At 49.4% G+C, this 27,731-nt stretch overlaps 1 protein-coding gene across 1 annotated transcript in view; it reads right to left on the bottom strand.

Moving 5' to 3' along the window:
* The window catches only part of LOC149347103 (sodium-coupled monocarboxylate transporter 2-like), a 45,776-nt gene that overhangs the window by 16,437 nt on the left and 1,608 nt on the right, over positions 1–27,731 (bottom strand). The window contains exons 2-7 of the mRNA XM_089541492.1: positions 25,882–25,947; positions 12,067–12,118; positions 6,636–6,703; positions 2,509–2,666; positions 1,877–2,017; positions 307–436 (exon numbers count right to left, since the gene is read on the bottom strand). Coding sequence (XP_089397618.1) covers positions 307–436; positions 1,877–2,017; positions 2,509–2,666; positions 6,636–6,703; positions 12,067–12,118; positions 25,882–25,947 — 615 coding nt within the window. The remainder of the gene's footprint in view (positions 1–306; positions 437–1,876; positions 2,018–2,508; positions 2,667–6,635; positions 6,704–12,066; positions 12,119–25,881; positions 25,948–27,731) is intronic.

Raw genomic sequence — 27,731 nt, 5'->3', positions numbered from 1 at the left:
GACAGAGGGGCGGCAATGGAAGCGTCCCACAGGGCTATTCGTCTGGAGGTGGTAATCGGTTGTTCGCAGGTGACTCGTGCCGAGGAGGCGGCGAGAGACGACTCGAACTGCCTGCCGCGGTCTGTGATGATTGTGGACGGACCGTGGCTGAAAGTTCTAGACAAAACCCGTACCCAGCCCGTGGCTAGACAAAACCCGTACCCAGCCGTCTGCAGGACTATAGGGCGGGTTTGATTCTGCCCTCCTCGAGAAGACTGGGAGCCCGATCTCTTCTGCCAGAGTACCGTAAAGGGAGGCAACACTCACGTGATCAATGCTGCTGATCGCTCCACGAAGGCCTGGGTCACAGCCACGAAACCAGATGGTCATCGCCACCCCCACCAAGAAACCCAGAACGTACACCACGACAAGCATGACAGACGAAATGCGAACGGTTCTGCGCGTAGAAAAAAAAGGGACCTTTCTCTGGAATGAAACAAAATGTTGCTGACTTCAAGATTATTCGAAGGTTCGATAAACTATTAACCCTCACCGCTCAGTCCGCCGCGGTGGCTCAGTATACCTATGGCGCTCGGCTACGTACACCAAAGAAGCGGGTTAGATCCCGGCTGTAGAGGTCGCAATTCGATAGAGGGGGAATTCTAGAGGCCCGAGTGGTGTGCGGTGTCAGTGCACGTTAAAGAACACCAGGTGGCCGAAATTTCCGGAGCTCTCCACTACGGTTACCGTCATGGGCTGAGTCGCTCTGGGACGTTAAACCCCCATAAACCATAAACCTTAAAAGCTAACTTGTCCCTTCCTTGTTTTCTGTTTCAGTTGGCTTTTTTTAGTGAGTTGAAATCCGTCATACGTACCATTTCCGGGTTTCAGGAATAATATTCTACTCACCATGGCTGCACCACATGGCAATGGCATGTTTTGAGACGCGTATGCTTCTTCTGTGGTGATTCTTTGTGCTCATTTGTCATCGGATTGCCAAACCAAGGCTAGTACAAGCCTTTCTTGCTGTACAAAATATTTTTTCAATGGGAAATCGTTTATGAACGCAATTTTTCATGCCATGTAAGATTTCGCTATGACAATCAATATATCTGTGGATCACCCGACGACAGTCGCGTTTTTAACTTTTTCATATCGTCAGAACGGTTCACCGAGGGTTTTATAATTTGGCTCATAGGAATTTAACGTCCCGTAGCGTCCCAGTCTATGAGGGACGCCGTAGTGGAGGGCTTCGGAAATTTCGACCACCTAGGGTTCATTAACGTGCACCGACATCACACAGTGCACGGGCCTCTAGAATTTCGCCTCCACCGAAATTCGACCGCCGCGGCCAGGATCGAACCCGCGTCTTTCGGGTAAGCAGCCGAACGCAACAACCACTGAGCCACAGCGGCGGCCGTCTTTTTGCTAACCAGGTAGATTGCTGCAGAGCTTTTTTGTGAAGCCCTCACAGCAACCATACGAGAGGAAAGATCTCGAAAGGTGAGGACGAACACTATCCTCAGTTTACACTGATTTAGGTCTTAATGGATGCCCTAATTGCTTCGCTACACTTCTAAGATGGTACGTCACAAATCGACTCAGACTAGAGCTGCGCCGCGGCGGCGGGCTCTGGATAATTTCGACCAACTTGGGTTCCTAACGTGCGATCACATCGTACAGTACACGACGGGCCTATAGCACTTCGCCTCGATCGAAATGGGATCGCCGCGGACGGGATCGAACCCGCGTCTTTCTGTTCAGCCACCGAACGCTGTAACCATTGAGCCACAGCGGCGCCACACACGGCTAAGAAACAAACCCCTTTCCTTCGCTACTTTTAGCAAAGACAATACATAGATTGCAAGCAAAAGCAAACAAAAGTAGCACTTGTTACCTTTGGGCATCCTTCAATGTTCGAGAGGCGACGAGTCTTTGCGCAATCATCTGGTCGAAGCAGAGCCGATATAGAGCTAGCGTCGACGATCCCAGAAAGCAGGACCAAACGGTCTCATCGTTAGTCAAGTCGAGGCTGAAGCTGGAAAAAAATTATTTCAAACATAAAATTTATGTGTTCATTCTTACGCCTAACGCGTCGATAGGAATATTGATCATAAAGGTATTTTAACTGCCAACCGAATGAATAGGCGATAATAGCTTTATTTGCATACTTTCATTCTTTAATTTATAGGGACAAACAATTGAATCCTCATGCCTACTTCCGAAATTCCAAAATACGGCAAGAACATGTGAAAACATTTCCAAATTCTCTGTATTTGTGTATAAAAACAACACAACGATTCATTCTTGGAACTAGTACTAAGTTCGTCGCAAAACCTGCGCTGAAAAACTTTGTTACTTAAATTATGCTAGCTATGCAGTCATCACTTTGTTTCTCATCGCTACGGCAGTAAGGCACCAATGACTTTGGGGTTTTCGCGCCCCACTTAGACGAAAGGCAAAATTATTCGAGCGTGAAGTTTTGCACGTTTTTGAAGCACTATAATAGGTTTCGAAGCCAACACATACTTTCCCATATACTTTTTCAAATCAAGGTCGCTCAGTGGCTGCACTGTCGAGCTCGGTGATAAGGAGTCGACCATGACCTTCGCAACGAGAGCGGTTGTGGCTACCAGCATGACGAGGAACTGTAAGCAGTCCGTCCACACTACACCTCGGAGTCCTCCCTGAAGAAAAGGAAACTTTTGTGAGGCTTAGATTGCAAATGTATACGCAGAAACAACTCGACAAGCTCATAGGATTTGTGCAATATGCCAAAGCGTGCCCTCAATGTAAAAGTAAAAATTAACAGGGACAGGAGCACGCATTGCTTAACCGCTGGCAAGCCCACTTAGAGCACAAAGGGGCATACCCACCATCCATCATAGGTTTTCGCCCACAATTGTCCACGCAGGACGCAATGATACAACTGAAGCACCACGTTCTTGATGGCAAGACGAGAGGCACCAAAGCAATTCTCGGCCTCGACCTTGAAAGCGCGTTCGATAGAATCGCGCACTCGGCGATCTTACACCAGATATCGCGGCATAACCTTGGTGTACGCACGTACAACTACGTTAAAGATTTCTTGACAGACAGGCGAGCTGTTTTAGTGGCAGGGGACCTCCAGCTAGAAGAGCAAACGCTGGGGAGCACCGGCACCCCGCAGGGCTCCGTCATCTCGCCCACGCTCTTCAACCTGGTCATGATCGGCCTAGCAGAAAAGCTACAAGAACTGAAAGACGTCCGGCACACAATATACGCCGACGATATAACCCTTTGGGTGCACAAAGGCAGCGACGGTCACATCGAAACGGCACTGCAACTAGCAATCGAGACAATAGAGGAATACCTAGAGGGTACGGGTTTACGATGTTCGCCGAAAAAGTCAGAACTCCTACTCTACCGCCCCACGCAGAGGGGCAGACCACCCGGGAGTGGTCGGAATGCGGCAACGACAAAGCGCGAGTACGAAGAGATCAGACTACGTACGAGAAACGGAGCAACCATCCCGATAGTACACACAATTAGGGTCCTCGGCATGATAATCGAGGCCAACGGCGTCAACGGCGAAACGATCACTAAATTAAAGCACAAGACAGCTAACGCCATGCGAATCCTCAAGAGGGTCACTAGCAGAAGAAACGGAATGAGGGAGGAGAGTCTCACACGACTCATACACTCTTTCGTCATTAGCCATATTGCGTACGTTGCGGCATTCCACAACTGGTACAAGGGAGAAGAAGCCAAGATCAATGTCCTCATTCGCAGGGTGTACAAGATAGCACTGGGTCTACCCGAGTCTACCAGCACGCATCGCTTGCTCCAGCTCGGACTTCACAACACGCTTAGCGAAATCGCCGAGGCGCAGCGCACTTCACAACTGGAAAGATTAACGGGAACGACAGCAGGCCGCCAGATCATGGAAAGTCTCGGCATCCGTTACCACGTACAACAAGGCCAGAAAGTCGCCATTCCAAACGCGATCAGACAAACGCTAAGAGTCGACCCGATTCCACGAAACGTCCACCCGGAACACAACCGGGGAAGAAGAGTGGCCAGGGCCAGAGCTCTCCTGCACAGCCATGGAGACGATACGGGGACAAGGTTTGTTGACGCCGCGGAATACGCAGAACGCTCGCGATTCGCGGTTGCGGTCGTCGATTCGTGCGGCAAAACGCGCATAACGTCAAGTGTAGCGTGCGAACGCGCAGAAGAGGCGGAGGAAGCGGCGGTGGCACTCGCCCTCACGGATCTGACGTGCACCGTGGTTCTCTGCGACTCGCGTCAGACGGTTAGAAACTTCGCCAAAGGATGGATCTCACAGAGAGCGGCCCAAGTCCTGAGGAACCGGCAAGTCCAGCAGGAGGTAGAATTCCAAACCAGAATTCAATGGTTCCCGGCGCACATGGGAGAAGTATCGAGGACGTATCGCAACCGCAACGAGACGGCACACGCCAAGGCGCGCGAGCTCGCGAACCGCGCCGGCGACCGTCGTCCGTGGAATAGCACCAAAGACTGCTTGACCAGCTACAACGAAATTACCAAGGCCCTCTGCCTGGCCCGCCGAACCTTCCCTCCGCCCAGCGACAAGCTGGACAGGGCGCACGCGGTGACCCTCAGACAACTGCAGACGCTCACGTACCCCAACCCGGAACTATACCACAGGCTTTACCCCGGTACATACCCGACAAATATATGCAAGGTCTGCAACGCCAATGTAGCCACTTTAACTCACATGCTCTGGGACTGTACCAAAAACCTTCACGGTGCTAATTCCGGAACCCTCCCGCCGCGGTTGGCCGCTGCCTTGCGCAGCCCCAGCCTCGGGGACCAACTCTGGGCCGTCCAGCAGGCCCGCGAGGCGACGGCGAGGCAGCGCCTCGACGTCCCCACGTGAGAGACCTAAGGCCCCGTCGGCGAAAGCTCTGCAGGACTATGAATAAAGTTGTTACCAACCAAACCTAATTACCTTATTTGTTTGCAAATCCAATTGTATTAGAGGTTGTCGATGTTTTTACTATTAGTGACGAGAGTTCTGGTGAGGTTACTTCACCTCTCTTTAGCTAATGAGAATTATCCGCTCTGGAGACGTCGCTTCCCCGGCTTGTGGGTGATTTTTATGGCCGATTATATTAGATACTTTACGATAGCTGAGTGTACTTGTTCGAGCGGCAGTTTGTTCAGAACAGGTTCCCGTAAAATGTATACGAAGGCAGCTAACCTACTCGCAAAGGAATCAGACTCTTTTTGTAAATTTAGACAGGGTTCGAGTTGCACTTGTGAAAGTCCCAGCCGCTCACATCTGGACTCACACGACAGCTCAACTGGTCTAACGTTATAGCTTCCTTATTTTTTTTTCTTTCTTCCACGTCATGAACAATTTCAATCCGGGCCATCTAGCACTGCACTGCCACATGACTGTCTCTTCACATCAGTGCTGCTATGGACCTTTGCACTTCGACAATATTGGCGAGGAGTTTCGGGACCCTCTTGTCCAAGGTCACCCTCCTTCTCGATACAGCTGAAGCGACGCTTTTCCAAACTAACCTGAGCTGACCCTAGTTACTCTGAAACTTCATACAATTTTTTCCTTTCGAGCCGCCTGCACTGCTGCTTTCGCACTAACATGCCCCAGGTGTCGCAAACCTGCGCTATTTATCAGGAACGCCGTACTGAACAGCTCCCGGTTAGTTTGACCACCTGAGGGTGCACCTACACTGACAGCACACGGGCGTCTTTTGTGATTGCGAGATGTTAACTTCCCGAAGCTGCTCAGGCTATCATGAGTCCAGGCTATCCGAGAACATGAGGCTATCAGAGAGTCCGGGATCGAACCCGCTACCATGGGATCAGCAATATAACGGCAAAGTTACTGAGCCACCGTGGTGGATAATAAGCGGAGGTCCATAGCAGTGGCCAACGCACCTTGTCTATATGGAGTGAGGCAATCTTTGCCTGCATTCAGTTCTCCGAGATAGATTGGCGTAGTTAGAACGCTTCCTGGGCGAGACGTCGACTGTTGACTTGGCGAGCATCAACTCCACAAGCGCGGACGCGCAGTCTTAAGATTCTGTAAAGGCAAGCTGTAATGATCGCTCGTCTAGACAAGGCCAGAGATGACGTCTTTCAAGAGGAGCAACCGTACTTTCATGTCTTGTTCGGAGCAGTTTTGTGAGTACTCACTCTAGCAGATCCCTCTACCCTCGGTAAAAAATAGGCCTATGAAAAGATCCAATTGCTACGTCAGCACCGAGCTGAATCCGAGTGAATGTCCTTCACCCGACACTATACTGTATACCAGCGGGTGGAGAAATTAGACGAACAGCGGGAGACCGAATAATTAGCCGCGCGAAAGCAGCGGCTGTCAGACTAACGCATATGCCAGTAGTAATTACACTGATTCGTCGGGAGCACCCAAGTGTCACTCATCTGCACTTTCACTGGGGAATAATTGGAAATGATTTTTTGGCGCTGTAAGAAGTGTTTTTTTTTAGCATGCAGAGTCAATCAGCTGAAAAGAATAGCAGGAGGAAAATGGTATTAAACTGCCCTTACTCTTGACTGTTTCATGACTCTAATTAAGCCGTTGTTTCAGACGTACATCAAACTCACAATATAATAAAAAGAGCTCTGCTAATGCAAGCAATACATACCAGTGCTGTGTACAGTGTCCCAGACATTCCTATGCCTACGCTGCTCCAGAGCAAAGGAGCGTTGAACACTGAAAAATGACGTCAGTTTTTTTTTTTTGCAAAAACGTCACTGAAAGTGCGCAATTCGTATTCCAGAATATTCTGTTTGCGTGGGCATCAAACTGTTTCTATAAATTTTGTCATCTTAGAACCATTCATTTAAAGGGTGATTTTTGGCGGTAATAGATTTTTATTTTAAATAAAACTAGTAGGACACCTAATGGTATTAATTATGACAATGCGATAGCACAAGAACCTGGTTGTGGACTGCCATGCTGGACAACAGTTGGAGCTAGCTCTTAGTTGTAGCAGCCTTTGCAGGTGACACGGTTCTTGTCGTGACAGCCACCTTCCGGTCACTGCCTCCTCTCCGCTAGAAGTAGACAGGGGTTCCCCTCTCCATTTTGTCACCCAACAGTGACAGGTGGCTACTCGCAGAGGGGTTTAACGTGTACCACCCATTCACCTGCCACATCACAGTTCACAAACAGCGCATGTAATCGGCCCATTATTGGTAATGGATGTAGGACCTTTGACGGACCTTTGTAGGACCGTCATTTGTCAATACATTGCCAATATATTTCCAAGATATATACACATCCATTACCAATATTGCGTAATATTGGTAATGGTAATGATCCAGTGGAGAAGTGTGTAGCGGGCGTGTCTTGGTCCGACTCATGTGTCCGGAGCCCTTGACGTTCGGCGGTGAAGGAGCGAGCCAACTGGCGGCACTGCTCAGCATGGCGGGTAATGTCAGAAATGGAAGTATATTCTGAGCTGTCGGGGTTGTAGGGAAGGATTGTGTCCAGCAGACAGGAAGGCTCGCGCCCAAATAAAAGAAAGAATGGGGAAAAACCGGTGGTTGCCTGGGATGAGGTGTTATATGCATAGGTCACGAACGGAAGGACTTGATCCCAATTAGAGCTGTCGGAGCTAATGTACATGGCGATCATGTCCCCAAGAGTACGGTTGAATTGTTCGGTGAGGCCGTTGGTTTGGGGGTGGTAAGCGGTAGTGGTACGGTGGACTGAGTGGCACGCATCGAGAAGCTCGCGAGCAACTTCAGACAAGAAAACACGGCCGCGGTCACTGAGAAGTTCTCGCGGAGCGCCGCGACACAGGACGAAGTGATCAAGAAGGAAGAAGGCGACGTCGCGAGCAGTAGCCGCAGGTAGGGCAGCGGTCTCAGCATACCGAGTGAGGTGGTCCACGGCGACTATAATCCATCGATTCCCGGCGGTCGTGAAGGGGAGCGGCCCATATAGGTCGATGCCCACACGATCGAAAGGGCGAGCCGGGCACGGTAATGGCTGTAACGGGGCAGTCGAGGGTCGAGGTGACGACTTCCGCTGCTGACAGGCTGTGCAGGAGCGAACGAATCGACGAACAAAGTTGTACATGCCCCGCCAGTAGTACCTCTGGCGTAGCCGCTCGTAGGTTTTTAGCGATCCAGCGTGAGCGCTTTGAGGGTCGGCGTGGTAGTGCGCACAGATCTCAGACCGAAGATGGCGGGGAATCACGAGGAGCCACTTTCGGCCGTCCCGCCGTCCGGAAACTGCGCGCTGAGCAAAGCTTGCGTGTCCGAGCTCAGCACAAGGACGAGACTTTCACGAGCTACATTGAAGATGTAGTTGACCTATGCAAGCGTGTTGATCCAGCTATGTCCGAAGCTGACAAGATTAAGCACGTCCTGAAAGGCATCGACGACGACGCTTTTCAGATGTTGCTGGCGAAGAGCCCCACCACCGTCGCCTCGGTTTATACACTGTGCCAAAGTTCTGACCAGTTGCGCAAGCAACGTCTTTGCGCTCGTCGCCTTTCCCCGCCTGCCGACTCCATCTCCGGCCTGGGCATCAACCACGACTTGCTAGCCACAATCAAAGACTTCGTGCGGGAAGAGGTCGCCCGGCAGCTATCGCTCATATCTAACCCACACCCGTCACCGCCCGTCCTCAGTCCTGAGATCCGGACTGCCATCACGCAGGAGGTCGCCGATGCACTTCCTAGTCTTCGGCAACCGGCACCCTTGGCTCCCCAGGCCGGTCTACTCCCGATCCAGCCCACCCCAGTTGCCGCCCCGTTAAGCTACGACCCTCCAGTAAGCGTGCCGCCTGCGCCCGCACCCGTGCCTCTCACGTATGCCGAGGCTGTCAGAAGACCACCGCGGCCGCAGGCCTATGCCTATGCTCCTCCTGCGGTGCCTGCGCCTGTTGTTTCCCGACAGCGTTTCGCGCCCGCTGCCTACAATCCTTGGCGCACGGCTGACAACCGACCGATCTGCTACGCCTGCGGTTTTCCAGGCCACGTCGCTCGCCTATGTCGACGTACTCTGCCTGCGCCTCTCCACCCTCTGCCGGACTACCGCGATACAGATCGCACCTTTCGCGCACCTTTCGAACCACTGCATCAGGGGACCTCACCTGACCGCGCGCTTGGTCGCCAGCCCTACGTTTCCCACCGCTCGCCCTCCCCTCGCCGCCGCTCCTTGTCGCCCATGAGGCGTCGCCCCGTCCCCGCCGATTCGGAAAACTAGCAGCCGCAGTTCCTGGGGCACGAACTGCGCTATCATCGCCCTGCTTAAGTTCTCGCCTTTCACCGCCGAATCTTCTTGACGTGTTTGTAGACGGCGTCAAGACACTTGCGCTTGTGGACACTGGGGCCTCCGTTTCTGTCATTAACGAAAACTTCTGCCGTTCACTTCGAAAAGTTACCACCCCATCTTCTGGACTCTCCCTCCGTACAGCTAGCGCCGAGCCCGTTCATCCGTCTGCCGCTTGCACAGCACGCGTAGTCATCGCCGATGTTTTATATGTTGTCGAATTTTTAGTTCTCCGTGCAAGCTCCCATGACGTCATCCTTGGCTGGGATTTTCTGTCCCGCCACAGCGCCGTCATTGACTGCGCCCGTGCGCATGTCGTCTTTTCTACGCTCTGTGATGCTGCCTTCGACGAGCCTTCGATTCGCCGTGATGCTAAGTTTGTTGTCGCCGAGGACACTCACATTCCCCCTGACAGTGCTGTGCTTGTCCCTGTTTGCGCCGCCTCTGTTTCTGACGCCACCGTTCTCTTCACGCCTTCCCCCATCCTTGCTTCTCGCCGACGCCTCTCTGTTCCCTTCGCCGTCATCGACATTCAACACGGTACTGCCGCCATCCTCGTCTCTAACACCTCCTTCTCTGCCCTCTCCCTGCTCCGTGGCGAGTGCCTTGGCCATTTTGAAACCGCTACCTTGATCACTTCCTTGGACACCGATGTGACCTCCTCCAGTCCCGACATCGCTGCCCTCACCCCACGTGGCCCTACTCCCGATCACCCACTGCCTTCGGACATTTTCGACCGCTCTATTGACCCCGCCCTCGACACAGCTCAACACGCGCAGCTTCTTGCCCTGCTCAACCAGTTTCGCTCCTCGTTTGACCACCAGTCCTCTTCTTTGGGCCGTGCGACCAATGTCGAGCACCACATTGAAACCGGTACCCATACTCCTCTCCGCCAGCGCCCCTACCGTGTGTCACTTCCCGAGCGCCGCCTCATCGCTGAGCAAGTGGACGACATGCTACAACGCGGCATTATTCAGCCATCTGCCAGTCCTTGGTCGTCCCCAGTGGTGCTGGTGAAGAAGAAGGATGGCTCGATACGATTTTGCGTGGACTATCGCCGGCTCAACAAAATTACGCGCAAAGACGTCTACCCGCTACCCCGCACCTCCACCAAATGAAGAGTGGTTTATTGGCACGTTGAAGCGCCGGCAACGAAGACCCGGGCGCAAGTCGTCTAGGAACCAGCGAGGCGAGAGACCGGCACACAAGCGGCAGTTCTCCAGCACGAGCCTTTCGCGGGCGGCGCTAGCGCTTCGTCGTCGTTGGTGGCGGTGCTGGATCTTCTTCTTCATTCCAGATGTATAAATATTAGAAATATATTGACAAATGACGGTCCTACAAAGGACTGTGAAATGTCCTATTGGTAATGGATGGAACATCTTTGACGTTCCTTTGTAGGACCGTCATTTGTCAATATATTTCTAATATTTATACATCCATTACCAATGTTATGCAATATTGGTAATGGATGTGTGTATATATTGGAAATATATTGGAAATGTATTGACAAATGACGGTCAAAGGTCGTACATCCACTACCAATAGGACATTTGACCGTGTTTTGTAGGACCGTCATTTGTCAATAGATTTCCGATATTGGGCCAATTAGCTGCGCTGCTGGGGGTAGCGAATTTTGACACCACCGGTGGATAGCGGTCATGGGGCTTTTATACTATCGCTTAAGGCATAGATACACCAATGCAGTCTCTGGTTTCAGACTGTACAGCCTTGACGGACGTTATATGCCTGACAGAGCTCTAATAAAACACTATGAATTTGTAATTTTTTTTGCGTGCACAGGTTTACATTGCGAAATTTAGCGCAGTCTACTTCTAAGAGCAGGGCAGTTCTCAAAATTTCTCAGTCTGCATTATTTTTAAAATCAATGGTGAACAGTAAGTTTTGAAACCTCGTTGAGTTGGCTTTCCCGCGTTGGACATGTATAAATTACCGTAGCTGCGCATAGTATTGTCGAAACTACGTTGACTTCCGCTACGTATGAAACACACAAACTGAGTCCGTATTTTCGTCATTATAAATTTAATCGACCCTATTTTAATAACCTGCATTCAATGAAACCCAACCTAACAATCTTTCAAAGGCGCATTTTATACCTTCAATATTTTAAAACGCAATTAGATTAAATTAATTCAAAAACTTTGTTTGCGTGCAATGTTCTCGGCCTTCTATTTCGCATTATAAAATTACGCCTTTAAACCGAAAAACACAAAAATGAGTTATAATTATTTAACTAATCTTTTTTTGTTGACCTCTATCACATTTTATGTTGACCTCTAACTATCTATGAGGTATATGTGCATAACCTTCGCCGTGCTGTACAATCCACCTGCACAGACCACAGTTATATATCTCTCATGGTTTTTAAAATAAAACATTTAAGAGTTAATAAAAATAACGCTTTATAAAATATAAGACGCCTCTTGAATGAAGATTTTTATTGCGTAATAGGTATTAGAGAAAACAATCGTGTTAAATATCTCGTTGCCACTCGAACTGGAGCCTACGTTTGAGCAAATCAGGGAGAGCACTGGAAAATTTAAAGTACCTTCACAACATTGGGAGCTCTTTTTTAAGGCGGGTATATTTAACGAATACTTTGAACGCACAGTACTCATCACACATAATTTCTCGTTCACTGCCCGGTCCTTAGCGAAGGAAGTTAATTTTTATCGTGAAATGCTCTGACGACTTAACTAAGTTGGCCCCCTCTTTTCTTTAAGCAAGGTTTGCAAACTTCTGTTTTTTTTTCGAATATGACGACATCTGTACCTGTGGCCAGTGCGAGCGATGCTGCGAAGATGGAGATGGCGGCAACACTTTGCTGGAAGAAGAAAGAAGAAAAAACAAGAAAAGAGACACAGGTGTTACAAAATTTGCCACGAACATTTAACTGATTTATTCTCGACAGAGTTTTAAAATTAAAAGTTTGGTTTGTCAGCCGTAGTAGCCCACGCACACACGAACGCATGCACGCACACAAAGGTAGCCGTAGGTAGATCGTTTCTCAATGACGTTTCTTTATACACTCTGTTACGTGTCTATGGGCTTTCAGACATATGCAATAAAGGCATGCGACGCGTGTTTAGTGAAATTTATAGCTTGCAGAATGCATATTGACATCCAAATTACAAATAATGTCATGGAGAAACACGAGAAACATCTGGAAGCAGGAAGGGGGCTTAGTACAGCAAGCAGCCTGGAAGGATGCTCAAAGCAGCCCTATTGTTACGCTGCTCTTGAAAGAGTGAAAAAATGGAGGCACACCTAGCTTCTCCAACTACCAATGGGAATTGGGCTGCGAAACTGATACATTTCTTTAAACGCCGTAAAATGCAGACAAGCATTATTAGGATGTGTGCGGTGTTTGAAATGGACCTATGGTCTGGGCCGTAGGCAGGCTTAACAGAACACTTTTTTTCACCACAAGCTTGCGAGGAGGCTAACTACATGATACGCTGCAGCAATCTACTCGACTTCTAGTACTACGTGGAGTGTAACGCTCATAGCTACGCATTAACTGTAATGGGCAGTCGCCAGATATGTTTTGTGCAATGTTGTTCGTACCTCGGGATGGTCTCCGAAGTTCTTCTCTCCAGCAACGTGCCGAATAAGATGCAGCCGGTTACTGCCAGACAAGATAGACGATTTTATTTACAAAGCAGGTTATCAGGAGTCTCCCCTCCTAGAAGCACACTGAAGCCACGTTTTATACATTTTCAATTCCCCAGGTACCTATCTGGGGGAAACTTGGTTGTTCGAACATCGCCAATCACATTTCTTGACGAAACCCGCCCACAAAAGGGCGGAACATCACCCTCTCGCCACCGTGACAAAAAGGCGGGACATTCACACTCTCGCCGGTCCTCCCACGCACAGATGGTCGATTTGTGTATTTTGTTCACCCATCGTTCCGTGGAATTAGGAGTCCTTTGGCGGCAACTAAGGTGATATACACATTCGTTAAAGACATGAGAGCGCAAAACGGGGACACGGACGAGGAAGGGAACAGGACGAGCGCTGCACTTTCAACAGGATTTATTCAGGGAAGAATGTATAAATAGCCTTTGCTCTTATCCATGCTCTTGATCGCAGACAATCGCCTCTCACAAATACGCATCAAGAAACAGCATTTCACTGTGGCGAAGAACAACTGACGTGTCACTAATACAACTATCACCTCGCTTCTTGATATAGAAGGCTTCCACAAGCTCACGTTCAGTCCTATCTCGGCTTTTCAATAGCACTTTGCAATCAGATAGTCGAGGCTTGCAGGCTACACGCTTCTCTTTCGAACAGGCTTGGCAGTGGTCTGGAAGATGTCCTCTCTTGTTTAAAGAATTCTTGTGTTCAAGCAGGCGCTCATTAAGACAACGGCCGGTTTGTCCAACGTACACCTTGCCGCATGTAAGCGGGAACTCATAGACTACTGCTTTCTTGCAGCCGACATGTGGCATTCAGTGTCTGATGGTGCACTCTTGTACTTTTGTTCTTCCAATCCGTGAACACATTCCGGCGAGTTTTCGCGGCGCTGAAAATACCACATCGACGCCATACTTATTGGCCACCTTCTTCAGGTTATGAGAAGTGTGGTGTACGTAAGGTACAACTTCCGGCCTTGCCTGCTTTTTTTCTTGAGGTCGGTTGTTTTCCTTGCTGCCCTTCAGCTTTTTCAGCAAGGTCTGCGCCACGGAGAGAACCAGGGAAGCCGGGAAGCCTGCTTTCTGCAGCCTGGACACCTGGGAAGCATAGCTTGCGTGCATGGCATGGTGGCAAGACTTCTTTAATGCGGAAGCTAAGCACTGGGAAGCGATAGCCCTCTTAACGGTCTTAGAATGGTTTGAATGGAAAGGCAACAAATCTTTCTTTGCGCGTGGACAGTACTGCCAGCAAACGTGTGAAGGGTGGAAGGTTAGGGTGAGATCTAAAAACTGTAATTTGTTATTACTGCTAGGCAGTTCGTGTGTGAAGGTGAGACCCATGCTATTCCGACCAAACGTACCTAAAACATCAGCTACTGCTTCGTCAAAAGTAAAATCGTTATCTGCCAAAAGGATCAGGTAATCGTCGACATATCTAAAAACGTGGACTATACAATCCGTGTCAAGTTCTTCACTCAAGGAGCGGTCAATCTCAGATAAAAACATATTACAGAGTATCGGGGCGACACACGAGCCAATACAAATGCCCCTTTTTTGTAGATACGTTTGGTCATTAAAGTCAATAAAAGTGGCCTTGAGATAAAACTCAAGTAATGACAAAAAATTGTCCACATTCAAACCGGTAGCGTTTTGAAAAGCAGTGGCTCCATTTCTGTCAATGCAATTACGCACTGCAGAATAGAGATGTACATGCGGAACAGAGTAGAAAAGATCTTCTACATCAATAGAAAAACCAGAGCTTATGTTCCTATGAGTCTGAAGGAAGGCTATCACGTCATCCGAGTTCTTAGTTGCAAAGGGGTCTTCTACTTCCAAAGTCTTCAGGTGCTTGAGCAAAAATTGGCTGATTTGTCGTTGCCAAGTTTCCTTTTCGCTTACTATAGTCCGGAAAGGCATTTCAAGCTTGTGTGTTTTGGCGGCGAAAAAAACCGAAAGGCTGCTCTTTTCAGACTTGTTGATGGCCCTGGCTAGTGTCTGCAGTTGCAGCTCATCACACAACGACACTGCATCTTTTTTCATTTGAGTCGTCTTCACTTTCACGGACCTGAAATTCTTCTTCACTGCTTCTATTGCCTTTTCGTTGAATAAACCGGACGGCATTGCCACAAAACCGCCTTCTTTGTCTGCCTGCACGAGCTGCAGATCTTTCGCTCTAAAAAACGAAACGACCTTCGCCGTGGGATCAGCTCGATGGCTGGGAGGGTTTGGATCCCTGACTGACCTGGTGAGGGACTGACCTGGTGAAGGACCAAAATTCAGCGTACAAGCCAAGCTTAAGCCACACGAATGGCTGGCCCTCAACCGACGACTGGCCAACAAAACAACGAAGGAAAACCAGGAAAGGTGCCTCTTGGACGGCGTCGACACCCTCACCAGGTCAGTCAGGGATCCAAACCCTCCCAGCCATCGAGCTGATCCCACGGCGAAGGTCGTTTCGTTTTTTAGAGCGAAAGATCTGCAGCTCGTGCAGGCAGACAAAGAAGGCGGTTTTGTGGCAATGCCGTCCGGTTTATTCAACGAAAAGGCAATAGAAGCAGTGAAGAAGAATTTCAGGTCCGTGAAAGTGAAGACGACTCAAATGAAAAAAGATGCAGTGTCGTTGTGTGATGAGCTGCAACTGCAGACACTAGCCAGGGCCATCAACAAGTCTGAAAAGAGCAGCCTTTCGGTTTTTTTCGCCGCCAAAACACACAAGCTTGAAATGCCTTTCCGGACTATAGTAAGCGAAAAGGAAACTTGGCAACGACAAATCAGCCAATTTTTGCTCAAGCACCTGAAGACTTTGGAAGTAGAAGACCCCTTTGCAACTAAGAACTCGGATGACGTGATAGCCTTCCTTCAGACTCATAGGAACATAAGCTCTGGTTTTTCTATTGATGTAGAAGATCTTTTCTACTCTGTTCCGCATGTACATCTCTATTCTGCAGTGCGTAATTGCATTGACAGAAATGGAGCCACTGCTTTTCAAAACGCTACCGGTTTGAATGTGGACAATTTTTTGTCATTACTTGAGTTTTATCTCAAGGCCACTTTTATTGACTTTAATGACCAAACGTATCTACAAAAAAGGGGCATTTGTATTGGCTCGTGTGTCGCCCCGATACTCTGTAATATGTTTTTATCTGAGATTGACCGCTCCTTGAGTGAAGAACTTGACACGGATTGTATAGTCCACGTTTTTAGATATGTCGACGATTACCTGATCCTTTTGGCAGATAACGATTTTACTTTTGACGAAGCAGTAGCTGATGTTTTAGGTACGTTTGGTCGGAATAGCATGGGTCTCACCTTCACACACGAACTGCCTAGCAGTAATAACAAATTACAGTTTTTAGATCTCACCCTAACCTTCCACCCTTCACACGTTTGCTGGCAGTACTGTCCACGCGCAAAGAAAGATTTGTTGCCTTTCCATTCAAACCATTCTAAGACCGTTAAGAGGGCTATCGCTTCCCAGTGCTTAGCTTCCGCACTAAAGAAGTCTTGCCACCATGCCATGCACGCAAGCTATGCTTCCCAGGTGTCCAGGCTGCAGAAAGCAGGCTTCCCGGCTTCCCTGGTTCTCTCCGTGGCGCAGACCTTGCTGAAAAAGCTGAAGGGCAGCAAGGAAAACAACCGACCTCAAGAAAAAAAAGCAGGCAAGGCCGGAAGTTGTACCTTACGTACACCACACTTCTCATAACCTGAAGAAGGTGGCCAATAAGTATGGCGTCGATGTGGTATTTTCAGCGCCGCGAAAACTCGCCGGAATGTGTTCACGGATTGGAAGAACAAAAGTACAAGAGTGCACCATCAGACACCGAATGCCACATGTCGGCTGCAAGAAAGCAGTAGTCTATGAGTTCCCGCTTACATGCGGCAAGGTGTACGTTGGACAAACCGGCCGTTGTCTTAATGAGCGCCTGCTTGAACACAAGAATTCTTTAAACAAGAGAGGACATCTTCCAGACCACTGCCAAGCCTGTTCGAAAGAGAAGCGTGTAGCCTGCAAGCCTCGACTATCTGATTGCAAAGTGCTATTGAAAAGCCGAGATAGGACTGAACGTGAGCTTGTGGAAGCCTTCTATATCAAGAAGCGAGGTGATAGTTGTATTAGTGACACGTCAGTTGTTCTTCGCCACAGTGAAATGCTGTTTCTTGATGCGTATTTGTGAGAGGCGATTGTCTGCGATCAAGAGCATGGATAAGAGCAAAGGCTATTTAAACATTCTTCCCTGAATAAATCCTGTTGAAAGTGCAGCGCTCGTCCTGTTCCCTTCCTCGTCCGTGTCCCCGTTTTGCGCTCTCATGTCTTTAACGAATATGCACCAACAAGCCCAGTTTCAAGTACTTCTTAGATATACACATTCTCGCTGTCAAGTCGGAGCCGTTCGCACCGTGATGGACTCCCTTTCGTTGTCGGTCCGCTGTCGGTTTTGAGCGAACTTGAGAACCCAAACAGACGCGTTTCCGCCGACAGCCGATTTAGGGGCCTCCGTCCCCTGGTTGCGCCGCCACGCTTTCCCCCCGCCGCAGCCGCCGACAAGGGCTGCCGCAAAGGTTAGCCAGCAGTGTCTCTCGGCCGTGAAGGAGGGGGCGACGGCCGTTTCCCGGCCTCGAAGGAGAGGGTAAGGAGCCACCGGCGGGCGCACGTGTGCGCGACCAAAACAATTCCCAGAACGGGACACCGGAAGCAAACGCGTACACAAATACACACACACACTCAGCGTGCTGAAACCGGCCGTTATTCACGTAGCCCAGTCCCGCTGGCGCCAACTGTCGTCGCTGCAGACGGCGCGTCGAGCCCAACACCTCCCCACAAAACTGTGCGGCACAGTCTTCGAACTTGCTGCACACAACAATCACAGGAGCTCGACGCATTGCTCCCACTTCATCGGTCAACAAGTACCCCTCGGTCCCCCGCCAACGCAGCACCCAACAATGCCATACCTCTCGCAAACCGAGGCCGCGAAAACGGACGACGGTATCTTACTCGCTTTCGTCATTGGCGACCATACGCGACATAGCGTCGGCATTTGCGTTTAGAGACCCCTTTTTGTACTCCACTACAATGTTATACTTCTGGAGAGCCAGCGCCCACCTTGTCAGCTTCGCGCTTAGTGGCGTGGTCAGAGTAAGAAATTTCAAGGGATTGTGGTCGGTAATTACCCTGATTCGTGCACCGAACAGCCACGTGTCAAGCTTTCCCAGCGCCCAAATGATGGCGTAGGCTTCTTTCTCGATTGTAGCCCATCGTGACTGGGCCGGGCTTAATTTCTTGCTCAGGAATGAAATGGGTTGCTCTTTTCCTTCGTCATCCAACTGTGCTAGACATGCTCCGACGGCATAATCTGAAGCGTCAGTGGCCAGAATGAACTCTTTGTTCAGAGCGGGTGCGCTCAACGCTGCGGCCTTTGTCAAACACTCCTTTACCTTTATAAAAGCACCCTCGGCATCCTCCTTCCACGGTATCTTCTGAGGCACGCGCTTTCCGGTCAGGTTCGTCAGTGGTAGCACCACCTTTGAATACTCCGGAACGTAATCCCGGTAATAATTTGCTAGCCCCAAAAAGCTACGCAGCTGCCTTTTTGTTTGTGGTACAGGAATTTCTTGAATGGCTCTAAGCTTTTCTGGATCTGCGCCGTGTTTTCCTGACCCCACGATATGACCCAGAAACCGCACTTCCTTTTGCGCGAAATGGCACTTAGTGACATTAACTGTGAGCCCTGCGGCCGCTAGCGAAGCCAGTACCCTTCCGAGGTGTTCGAGGTGCTCTTCCCATGTCTGCGAGAAGACGCACATGTCATCTATATATGCGCACGCATATTCACGGTGTGGTACAAGGATCTGATTGATTATTCTTTGGTAGGTGCTTGCCGAGATTCTCAGTCCAAACGGCATAACCTTCCAAGCGTACTGTCCAGACGAGGTGACAAATGCTGTGTACTCCTGGGCTTTTTCGTCCAACGGAATCTGCCAATATCCTCTTAGCATATCGAGCAGGGTTATGTACTTTGCCTGCGCTACCTCGTAAATAAGGTCACCTGGCAGGTTCATAGGAAACGCATCAGGCTCCGTTGCTTCATTCAGCTTGCGATAGTCACAGCATAACCTGACACTGCCATCTTTCTTAGCAACGCACACCACGGGATGTGCATGGGAGCTTTCTATCGGATATATCAAACCCCACGACCTTAGCTCTGTCACCTGTCGGTCAACTTCCTTTCTTAGTGCCATGGGCACCTTGTAAGGGTACGCACGCTTCAGCTGCGCCCCATCTTTTATCTTGATTTTGTGCACTCCCCAGTTGCAGCGGCCAGGTTTATCACTGAACACCTCACAGTGCTTCCCGATTAGTTCCTTTACCTGCCTTTGCTGCAGCAGATCTAAATGGCTGAGAGTTACCCGTTCCAGCTGCTCAACTGCTGTCGTTGTATCTGACCACGCGGGAAGTTCTCCAAACTCTGTGTCGCCTTCAAATACTATGCCTACAGTGTTGACCCTCGCGTTGTATGGCCTAAGCTTATTTGCATGCACCGATCGGCGCGTGCCATCACTTAGCTCAATCGTATAGCTATATGGCCGCACCTTTTCCACAACTGTTACTGGACCTTTCCAGTGTGCCATTAACTTCCCATCGCCTTCTTTCTCCAGCCAAAGAACCTGGTCACCTGGAGAAAATTGTTTGTCGGTGGTCCTCAAGTTGTACCTCCCCACATAAGCTTGCTGCGTGAGCTCGCTACTTTTTGCCGCTTCCCCACTGGCTTCCTCGAGATCATTTCTCAATTTCTCGAGATAGTCTGCTGCTGGCACTGCCAATGAGTCGGGAACAACCCAGTCTCCTGACCACGTCTTTTGCAATATAGCCAGAGGTCCGACAGGCATCCTACCATACATAAGCTCGAACGGTGATTTACCCGTGATGGCATGTGGCACCTCTCTATAAGCCCAAAGCAGGAATGGCACCATTCGATCCCACTCGCGTCCATGCTCACTTACATTGTGAAACAGCATCCTTTTAAAAGTGCCGTTCCACCGCTCTACCAGTCCATTACTTTGTGGATGATCGGGAGTGGAAAATCTGGGAGTCGCTCCCATTTTCTGCAGCATAATTTGCGTTAAATTTGATGTAAAATTTGTGCCCTGATCTGAGCATATGGTCTCTGGCACTCCCATTCTGGAAAATATCTGGGTGAGCGCGTCACAGGTAGCCTTAGCTGTTAAGGACCTCAAACAAACAACCTCAGGCCATCTAGTATGCAAATCAACTACACACAGTGCGTAGCGATGTCCCCTTGCTGATGGTGGATCCAGTGGACCGATACAATCCATGTATATCACCTGGAATGGTGCACTAGGCCTGGCCAATGCCGTTATGGGTACGCGGTCCTGTGTTTTCACGGGGGCCCTGATTTGGCACTGGTGGCAGGACTGACAATGCTCCTTGACCTCTCGGCCCATGGTCGGCCAATAAAAGGACATTTTTATGCGCTGCAAAGTCTTTCGCTCTCCCAAATGGCCTGCCCAAGGCGAATCGTGTGCCCTCACCAGTGCTTCCTGTCGTTTATGCGATGGCAGCACCAACTGTGTGCACATGCGTCCCACTACGTGCTCCTGGTGATAGAGTAACTAATCCTGGATTATCATTCCATGTGTGCCATCTCTAGCCTGCTTCCAAGCCTCCTGCAGCGACGAGTCATTTTCCTGAGCCTCACGGAAAACTAGCCGCGCGCTCTACTTTTTCTCGGCTTCTTCGTCCGTTCCCGCAACCGCCAAGGACGCACCCGTCTGCTGATTTTTATGCTCTGTCGTCTCCTTTTCACCGCCTTCGGTCTCTGCCTCTGAAACAACTTCGTTTACAACTGCCCTTTCTTCAAGGAGTTGTCTGTAGTCTGCGGGAGTTATGAGCGCGTCTATTCCGGCCAACAGTTTGTCTGTCAGCGCACATAGCAAAGCTGGTTGTGCCTTGTCGAACGAGACAAACGGTGCACCTTCTGTTGCTCTGAGAGGCACATATGCAAGCTCAGCTCTTACTTCGTCGCCGAAAGCTCCCCTCAGTTTTATTGTGGAACCAGCTGCCTCATACTTCGGCACTAGAGCTCGCCTGATAACAGTCATTTCAGTCCCGGAATCAATCACAGCATTAATGCTTTGTTCCGAACTTTTCAATGTTACTGTTTCGAGGCAATTCCTACCTACCCTCTCTGTTTCCTGCATGCCAACCTCATTCGCGGGAGCTATTTCTTCCAAATGAGCATCCACTTTAGCCACCACGGCGCGGTCTCCTGGTTTTTCTTGGCCTCGTCTGCCTGCCTTATCCCCTGTCCTTTTGAGAGGGCAATCTCTAGTGAAGTGATTTGGTGACTTGCACTCAAAGCACCGTCCTTTCATTCCTCTTAAAGAAAAATTCTCCCCTTGATGAGGTGTTGCACCGGCCCGCTCCTTCTGGTCCCCACTCGGCCTCTTTCGATAGCCTCCCAAATGAGCTGCTGACCCTGGTTTGCATCTCACGCTTTCGTCGAAACTCTCCGCCAGCTTGGCCACTTCGCCCGGAGAAAGGAACCTCTGATTCTCATTGACAACAATATGAGCCCGTGCCTCAGCTGCTAAGCACTCCTTCAACCTGTCTGTGACCATTAACTGCTTTAATTCTGCAAAAGTGGTAGCCTTCGAGGTTTTTGTATAGTATTCAAAATAGTTTCCCAGCCGGATTGCGAATTGGCCCCATGTCTCATCTGCTGCTTTTGCCGACCCCTCAAACATCCTTCTATATTCTGCTGCTGACAACCTCAATCCATCTAGAATACTTTGCTTCATTTTGTTATAGTCCTTTCTTTTTTCTGCTGTCAACGTAGAAAGCAATCCGCGTGCTCTTTCACTCAACTGTGGCAAGACAAGCCCGGCCCGCCACTCAGACGGGACGTCATATGAATCAAGAGTCGCCTCCACATCCTCAAACCACCCGGGCACTAGGAATTCCCGACTCGGCATCGGTGCTAGTACTCCTTTCAATAAGGATGCATATTTTAGGCGCCTATCCTCCTCTGACCTATCCACAGCTAGCGCTCCGCTGTTACCTTCTTCGTGGGACCCAGCCCGCTCTTGGGCTCGCAACTTCTGGCTCTCCAGAATTAAGCGTTGCTTTTCTTTTTCTGCTTCAGCAATTTTAAATCGAAGCTCCAGCATTTTCATCTGCTGCTCCGACGCTGTTTCCGCCATGGCGCTACTCAGATTCCCCCCCGCGTCACTGGTCACCGCCAACTCCTGCAAGCTTTCAACCCCGTCCGACTCCGCATCTGTGGTGTTAACCTCCCTGTCTCGCAAGTTATATGGCATTGTCATCAACTGCGCCCGACAGGAAACCAAGAGGCACTCGCCTGACTTCTGAAGAGTCGCTCCGCGGTGCTCTCTTCTTCCACAGGTCAGGAGGGACTCGCTTTGGCAGGCCGCTGGCTCCTCAGTGACGTTCTCGGGTCCGCCGTCCACGCCACCGGTCTCGTCCGCCGTCCACCGCTGCTGCTCTCATTCGCCCATCGCTGGAGATCCTGCCGACTGCGCCAGATATGTTTTGTGCAATGTTGTTCGTACCTCGGGATGGTCTCCGAAGTTCTTCTCTCCAGCAACGTGCCGAATAAGATGCAGCCGGTTACTGCCAGACAAGATAGACGATTTTATTTACAAAGCAGGTTATCAGGAGTCTCCCCTCCTAGAAGCACACTGAAGCCACGTTTTATACATTTTCAATTCCCCAGGTACCTATCTGGGGGAAACTTGGTTGTTCGAACATCGCCAATCACATTTCTTGACGAAACCCGCCCACAAAAGGGCGGAACATCACCCTCTCGCCACCGTGACAAAAAGGCGGGACATTCACACTCTCGCCGGTCCTCCCACGCACAGATGGTCGATTTGTGTATTTTGTTCACCCATCGTTCCGTGGAATTAGGAGTCCTTTGGCGGCAACTAAGGTGATATACACATTCTCGCTGTCAAGTCGGAGCCGTTCGCACCGTGATGGACTCCCTTTCGTTGTCGGTCCGCTGTCGGTTTTGAGCGAACTTGAGAACCCAAACAGACGCGTTTCCGCCGACAGCCGATTTAGGGGCCTCCGTCCCCTGGTTGCGCCGCCACGCTTTCCCCCCGCCGCAGCCGCCGACAAGGGCTGCCGCAAAGGTTAGCCAGCAGTGTCTCTCGGCCGTGAAGGAGGGGGCGACGGCCGTTTCCCGGCCCCGAAGGAGAGGGTAAGGAGCCACCGGCGGGCGCACGTGTGCGCGACCAAAACAATTCCCAGAACGGGACACCGGAAGCAAACGCGTACACAAATACACACACACACTCAGCGTGCTGAAACCGGCCGTTATTCACGTAGCCCAGTCCCGCTGGCGCCAACTGTCGTCGCTGCAGACGGCGCGTCGAGCCCAACAGGCACCATGGCGGCGGGCTGCACATTAATTTCGGCCACCTGAGCTTCTTTAACGTTCGCTAAAATCGCTCCGATCACGAGGGTTCTTGCATTCTGCCATCCTCGAATTGCGGCCGCCGCGCCATGGATTCGATTGCGCGAGCTTGGGATCAGCAGCCTGTCGCCAAAGCCACTTTCACACCGCTGTGGGTGCATATATTTATTATACAGATACACAAAAATTACGACGAAGGTTTTGGTGCTAATAAGAGGGGCCGTAACAAACAGCCCAGTGTGTGGAGTGAGCAGCTTTCATCAGGAAGCGCGGGGCGTTTAGGACGACGAATACCTGAAGACAAATCTGTGCACCAACGTCCCCGCTTGTCGTAGGAACACCAAGCGTGCATCGGCGACACTAGGCCGTGTCGTGAGCTTGAGAACGAGGTACGTTATCACCTACACACACGCATCGCGCACACGTATCTTGTTCATATTATGGTCTCACTTATGTTGCAGAGCAAGCGGCTGTTGCCAAATATTTGCAGCGGCTGCTCTTACCCAAGCAGCGCAGGTAATCGGCCCAACGTTGGAAATGGACGGTATTACTCTGGTACTTCGTATGACCAAGCTTTGCCTATATATTTCCAATTTTGGCCCAACATTGGAAATGGATGGTAGTGCTTTGGTCTTTTTTGTTGGACCGTGCTTTGCCAATAGATTTCCAATATTGGGCCAATTACCTATGTAGCGTGGGTAAGGCCACGATTCCTGTTTCTGCTGCGTCGTTAATGTAACACGACAGGATCAACACGTTACGCTGAATGGTGAGACGACAGTGGCATCATCAGTGATGTCATGGCAACGAGCCACGCCTAATGGCACGGCAAAATGACACCACTTGTGATGAGACGAGCTCGACTTCTTCCTGCTTTCACCCCTCTTCATTTCTGTGCTACATCGCCCTGCGACCTTATATGGATGGATAAGGCACAGTGCGCGACGCATGGCAGGCCGCTACCCTAGAGCATCCTACACCCCCAACCTCATACTCTGCACACCCATCCCCCACCGCACATCGTGGCTGGCTGTATACTACACCCGGCTACTGAAAATGGCTGCAAAAGAATTCACAAGAAGTGATTTTTCGTGGCGCTACTTCGAGTGTAGCGACATTATCCCACAGACATCCGATACACCCTGCACAGAGTTATTAAACTCTACGAGAGGCGCCAGCATTCCTCTCAACAAGATCTATATCCAGTGTTTATTTATATATGTTCACGTAACCCCTAAGGGCCCTCCAGAAGAGGGTATTACATAGGGGGGGGGGGGGGGTACACTCATTAATAAATGAAAAAATTGCCACTAAATTTCGCATATCGACCATGTTAAATGCCAGGTAAATGTTTTGGCTTCGCGGTGCGACAACTGACAAATTTTGACGAATTCCAGTTTGACAAAATCCAGTACGGTCATGTACGCTGATGACACTGCAGTAGTGTTTACAGGCAGCACTCACTGAAATTCAGCCGAAGACAAACGAGGTATGTCACATCTCCGCATGGTTTAAAGCTAACAAACTGGCAATAAAGGCTGCTAAAACGAAGCCTATGCTGCTTAGATCAAAACACAAACGCCTCATATATAATAATGTGCATATTTGCCTTGATAGCGTTGCAATTGAGCAAGTCAAAGCCTTCAAGTACCTCGGTGTAACCTCAGACGTCAGCCTTAATTGGTAAAACACGCGGATACTTTGTGCTGCAAGCTTCTTCAGCTAGTTAAATCCTATTTAAAACCCGGGGATTTCTGGACATATCTCTGCTAAAAATTATATGCTTTTCTCGTTTTTAGTGTCATTTAACATACTGCTGCGAATCATGGGTTACCGCGTAGAGGTCCTACATTGATGAAATGTTTTGTTTGGAGAAAAGAGCACTGCTTATGATAACATACGCCAACAGCTATCAGTCCAGTGCCCCCTTGTTCAATAGGTTGCAGATTTTGCAGTTTCCTTAGTTGTATGATATGAAAATGGGGATGGTTGTAAATAATATTATACGAAATAATTACCCTCTTTCAAACAACATTTTTGTGTTGCCTAATAGGAACACCAGGCATGCAAGCAATACAAATTTTAACTACCCTGTAACCCGAAACACCCACGGACAGCGCCTAATTGAGTATAACAGGGCGAAAGTATGCAATACCGTGCCACTAGAAGTTAAAAAGGCTGGGAACCTTATCTTCTCCATTAAACGTTTCTATTTTTCGAAGATTGAGGGGTACGTTTGGTAGTCATTTATGCGTGTCCGCTTGAGTGCTCATTACCATTGCTGATCATGTACAACCGAACTTTGCGTGCATTCTGTTGCTTAAATAAGAACGTGTAAAATGGGCCTCTACTAGCTTCAGCTATTGGCCCAGCAGATTTTTGCGAATACTTTTTGTAGCCACTTTCAAAGGTGAAGTAGTCTTAATCAGCACCGGTGTCTTGTACCGATGTAAGCCCACTAAGGGCTCGATGATTTCTCTTTGACTCACCGTAAAGAATATGTATATCGCACAGGATGTCAAGGCAATGGTTCGGTTGAAGCGCAGGCGAAGGTACTGCGAAAATAAAACAGCATTATCTTAAAATTTATTACGCATAGAATCATCGTAATACATCGTTAGCCTTTCGTAAGTGCTCCAACAGCCCGAACCGCGACGTCGGCATGATTCCACGCAGCGAGAGCTGTGCGAGGTCGTTGTAACAGGGTAATGGCAGTAGGAGGAGTGGCATTACAGGAGGGGGCTACATGGCGTTGCATAACCGGAAGCTGTGCAGTACAGAGGGACATTGGCCGGACTTCTTTCGAAACACGGGAAGCTCAGAGCAGTATGTTACTGGAAGAATGCCTGACTAAATTGCACGATAACAGGTGGGTAGGTGAGGTATTTAAATACTTCTGCAGAAAGCGTTGACTCACAGTGGTGCAAAAGGACAAGCAAACTAAGCAGTATGCAGGAAACAAGTACGGAGAAATAAAGGGCTTTAAGCGATAGTTAAAAAAACTGAGAAGGTAAAAACTGATCATTTCAGCGGAAAAGAAGCAGACTGTAGAACTAAATAGCAAGTAACGAAGGCAGATCAGTAAAGAATTGTTCTATGATATCTCGAGAGCCTGTTCTCTACTCTTTGAAGCTAGATGAGGACGTTTTAGAACGCCAGCTACGATAAAAATTTAACGAAGATTACACATATGCAGCCTATGGTAGATCTGTAGAAATAATCGAAAATCTTATACTAGTATTGGTGAAATGTTTAGTGGAATCCCCTAAGGTGGAGTAGATTTGTAATAAGAATGTAATTACTCACTGGCATCCACCCAAGCGCAGCCATACGGCTACAAAGGAAAGCTGTACAGCTTTTTCAGAAACTTCGTAGTTAAAGAAAAATTCGTCCTGGTCCGGGGTTTGAACCCGGGACCACCGCTTTACCGGAGCAGTTGCTCTACCAATTGAGCTAACCGGGATGGCAAGCTTATGGTAGGGCGAGAGTGAATTGATCAATAACTCGAAGTGGGAACAGTGTTGGTCAAATGTTTAGGGGAATCCCTCAATGTGGAGTAAATTTGTAATAAGGGAGTAATTACTCACTGACATCCACCCGAGCGCAGCCATACGGCTACAAAGGAAAGCTGTACAGCTTTCTTGTAGCCGTACGGCTGCGCTCGGGTGGATGTCAATGAGTAATTACTCCCTTATTACTTATACTAGTATGCGGCGGCATGCAGCTAGATTTTGATGCAGGCTCAGTCAGTCTCCCTCAGGCCCCAGGGTTTATAGGTAACAGTGGTGATCTGCATAAATCTTTGGTAGAACTTAGCAAAAATCGATTGCAAGAAAGGTAACCCAAAAGCAGGGAGGTAACGTTAGGTTACATGTGCAGGAATAAAAACTCTAGTTAAAGAAAATGGCGAATTTATAGACAGCACCGTTAAGTTTGACGGATTACTTAAAAGAAATATCAAGAAATCATTGGCAGACGATTACAATGGTTGGTAACGCGAAATTTGAACTGAGCTCTTCACACGCCACCTTCCAGCGGTGGCAGGTGACGTATTAGGCTTCCAGCCACCGTCTGAGATCTTCCCTTGGGAGACACCTTACGGTTGTCCGTTCCTCCGCTCTCATCCTGGAAGGTGGCGTGTTACTCCGACTACGACGCGGAATCCACCAAGGGGCGCCTAGAGAGCTGCGCTCTGAGAGAATGCTCTGGCATTTAAAGCACATAACAAGTCTCATGTGCCTTCTGCAGTTTTCCGAGTCCGTTCATCAACACCCTTTCTCGCAATATTCATTCACATTTTACAGGGACGCTTGAGGCCTAAGGCTCAGCACCGGAAAAA

Source organism: Amblyomma mixtum, chromosome 4 (assembly GCF_055824585.1).
Source record: "Amblyomma mixtum isolate Tamu chromosome 4, ASM5582458v1, whole genome shotgun sequence".
Classification (NCBI taxonomy): domain Eukaryota; kingdom Metazoa; phylum Arthropoda; class Arachnida; order Ixodida; family Ixodidae; genus Amblyomma; species Amblyomma mixtum.
This window is presented reverse-complemented; position numbering and strand designations above follow the sequence as displayed.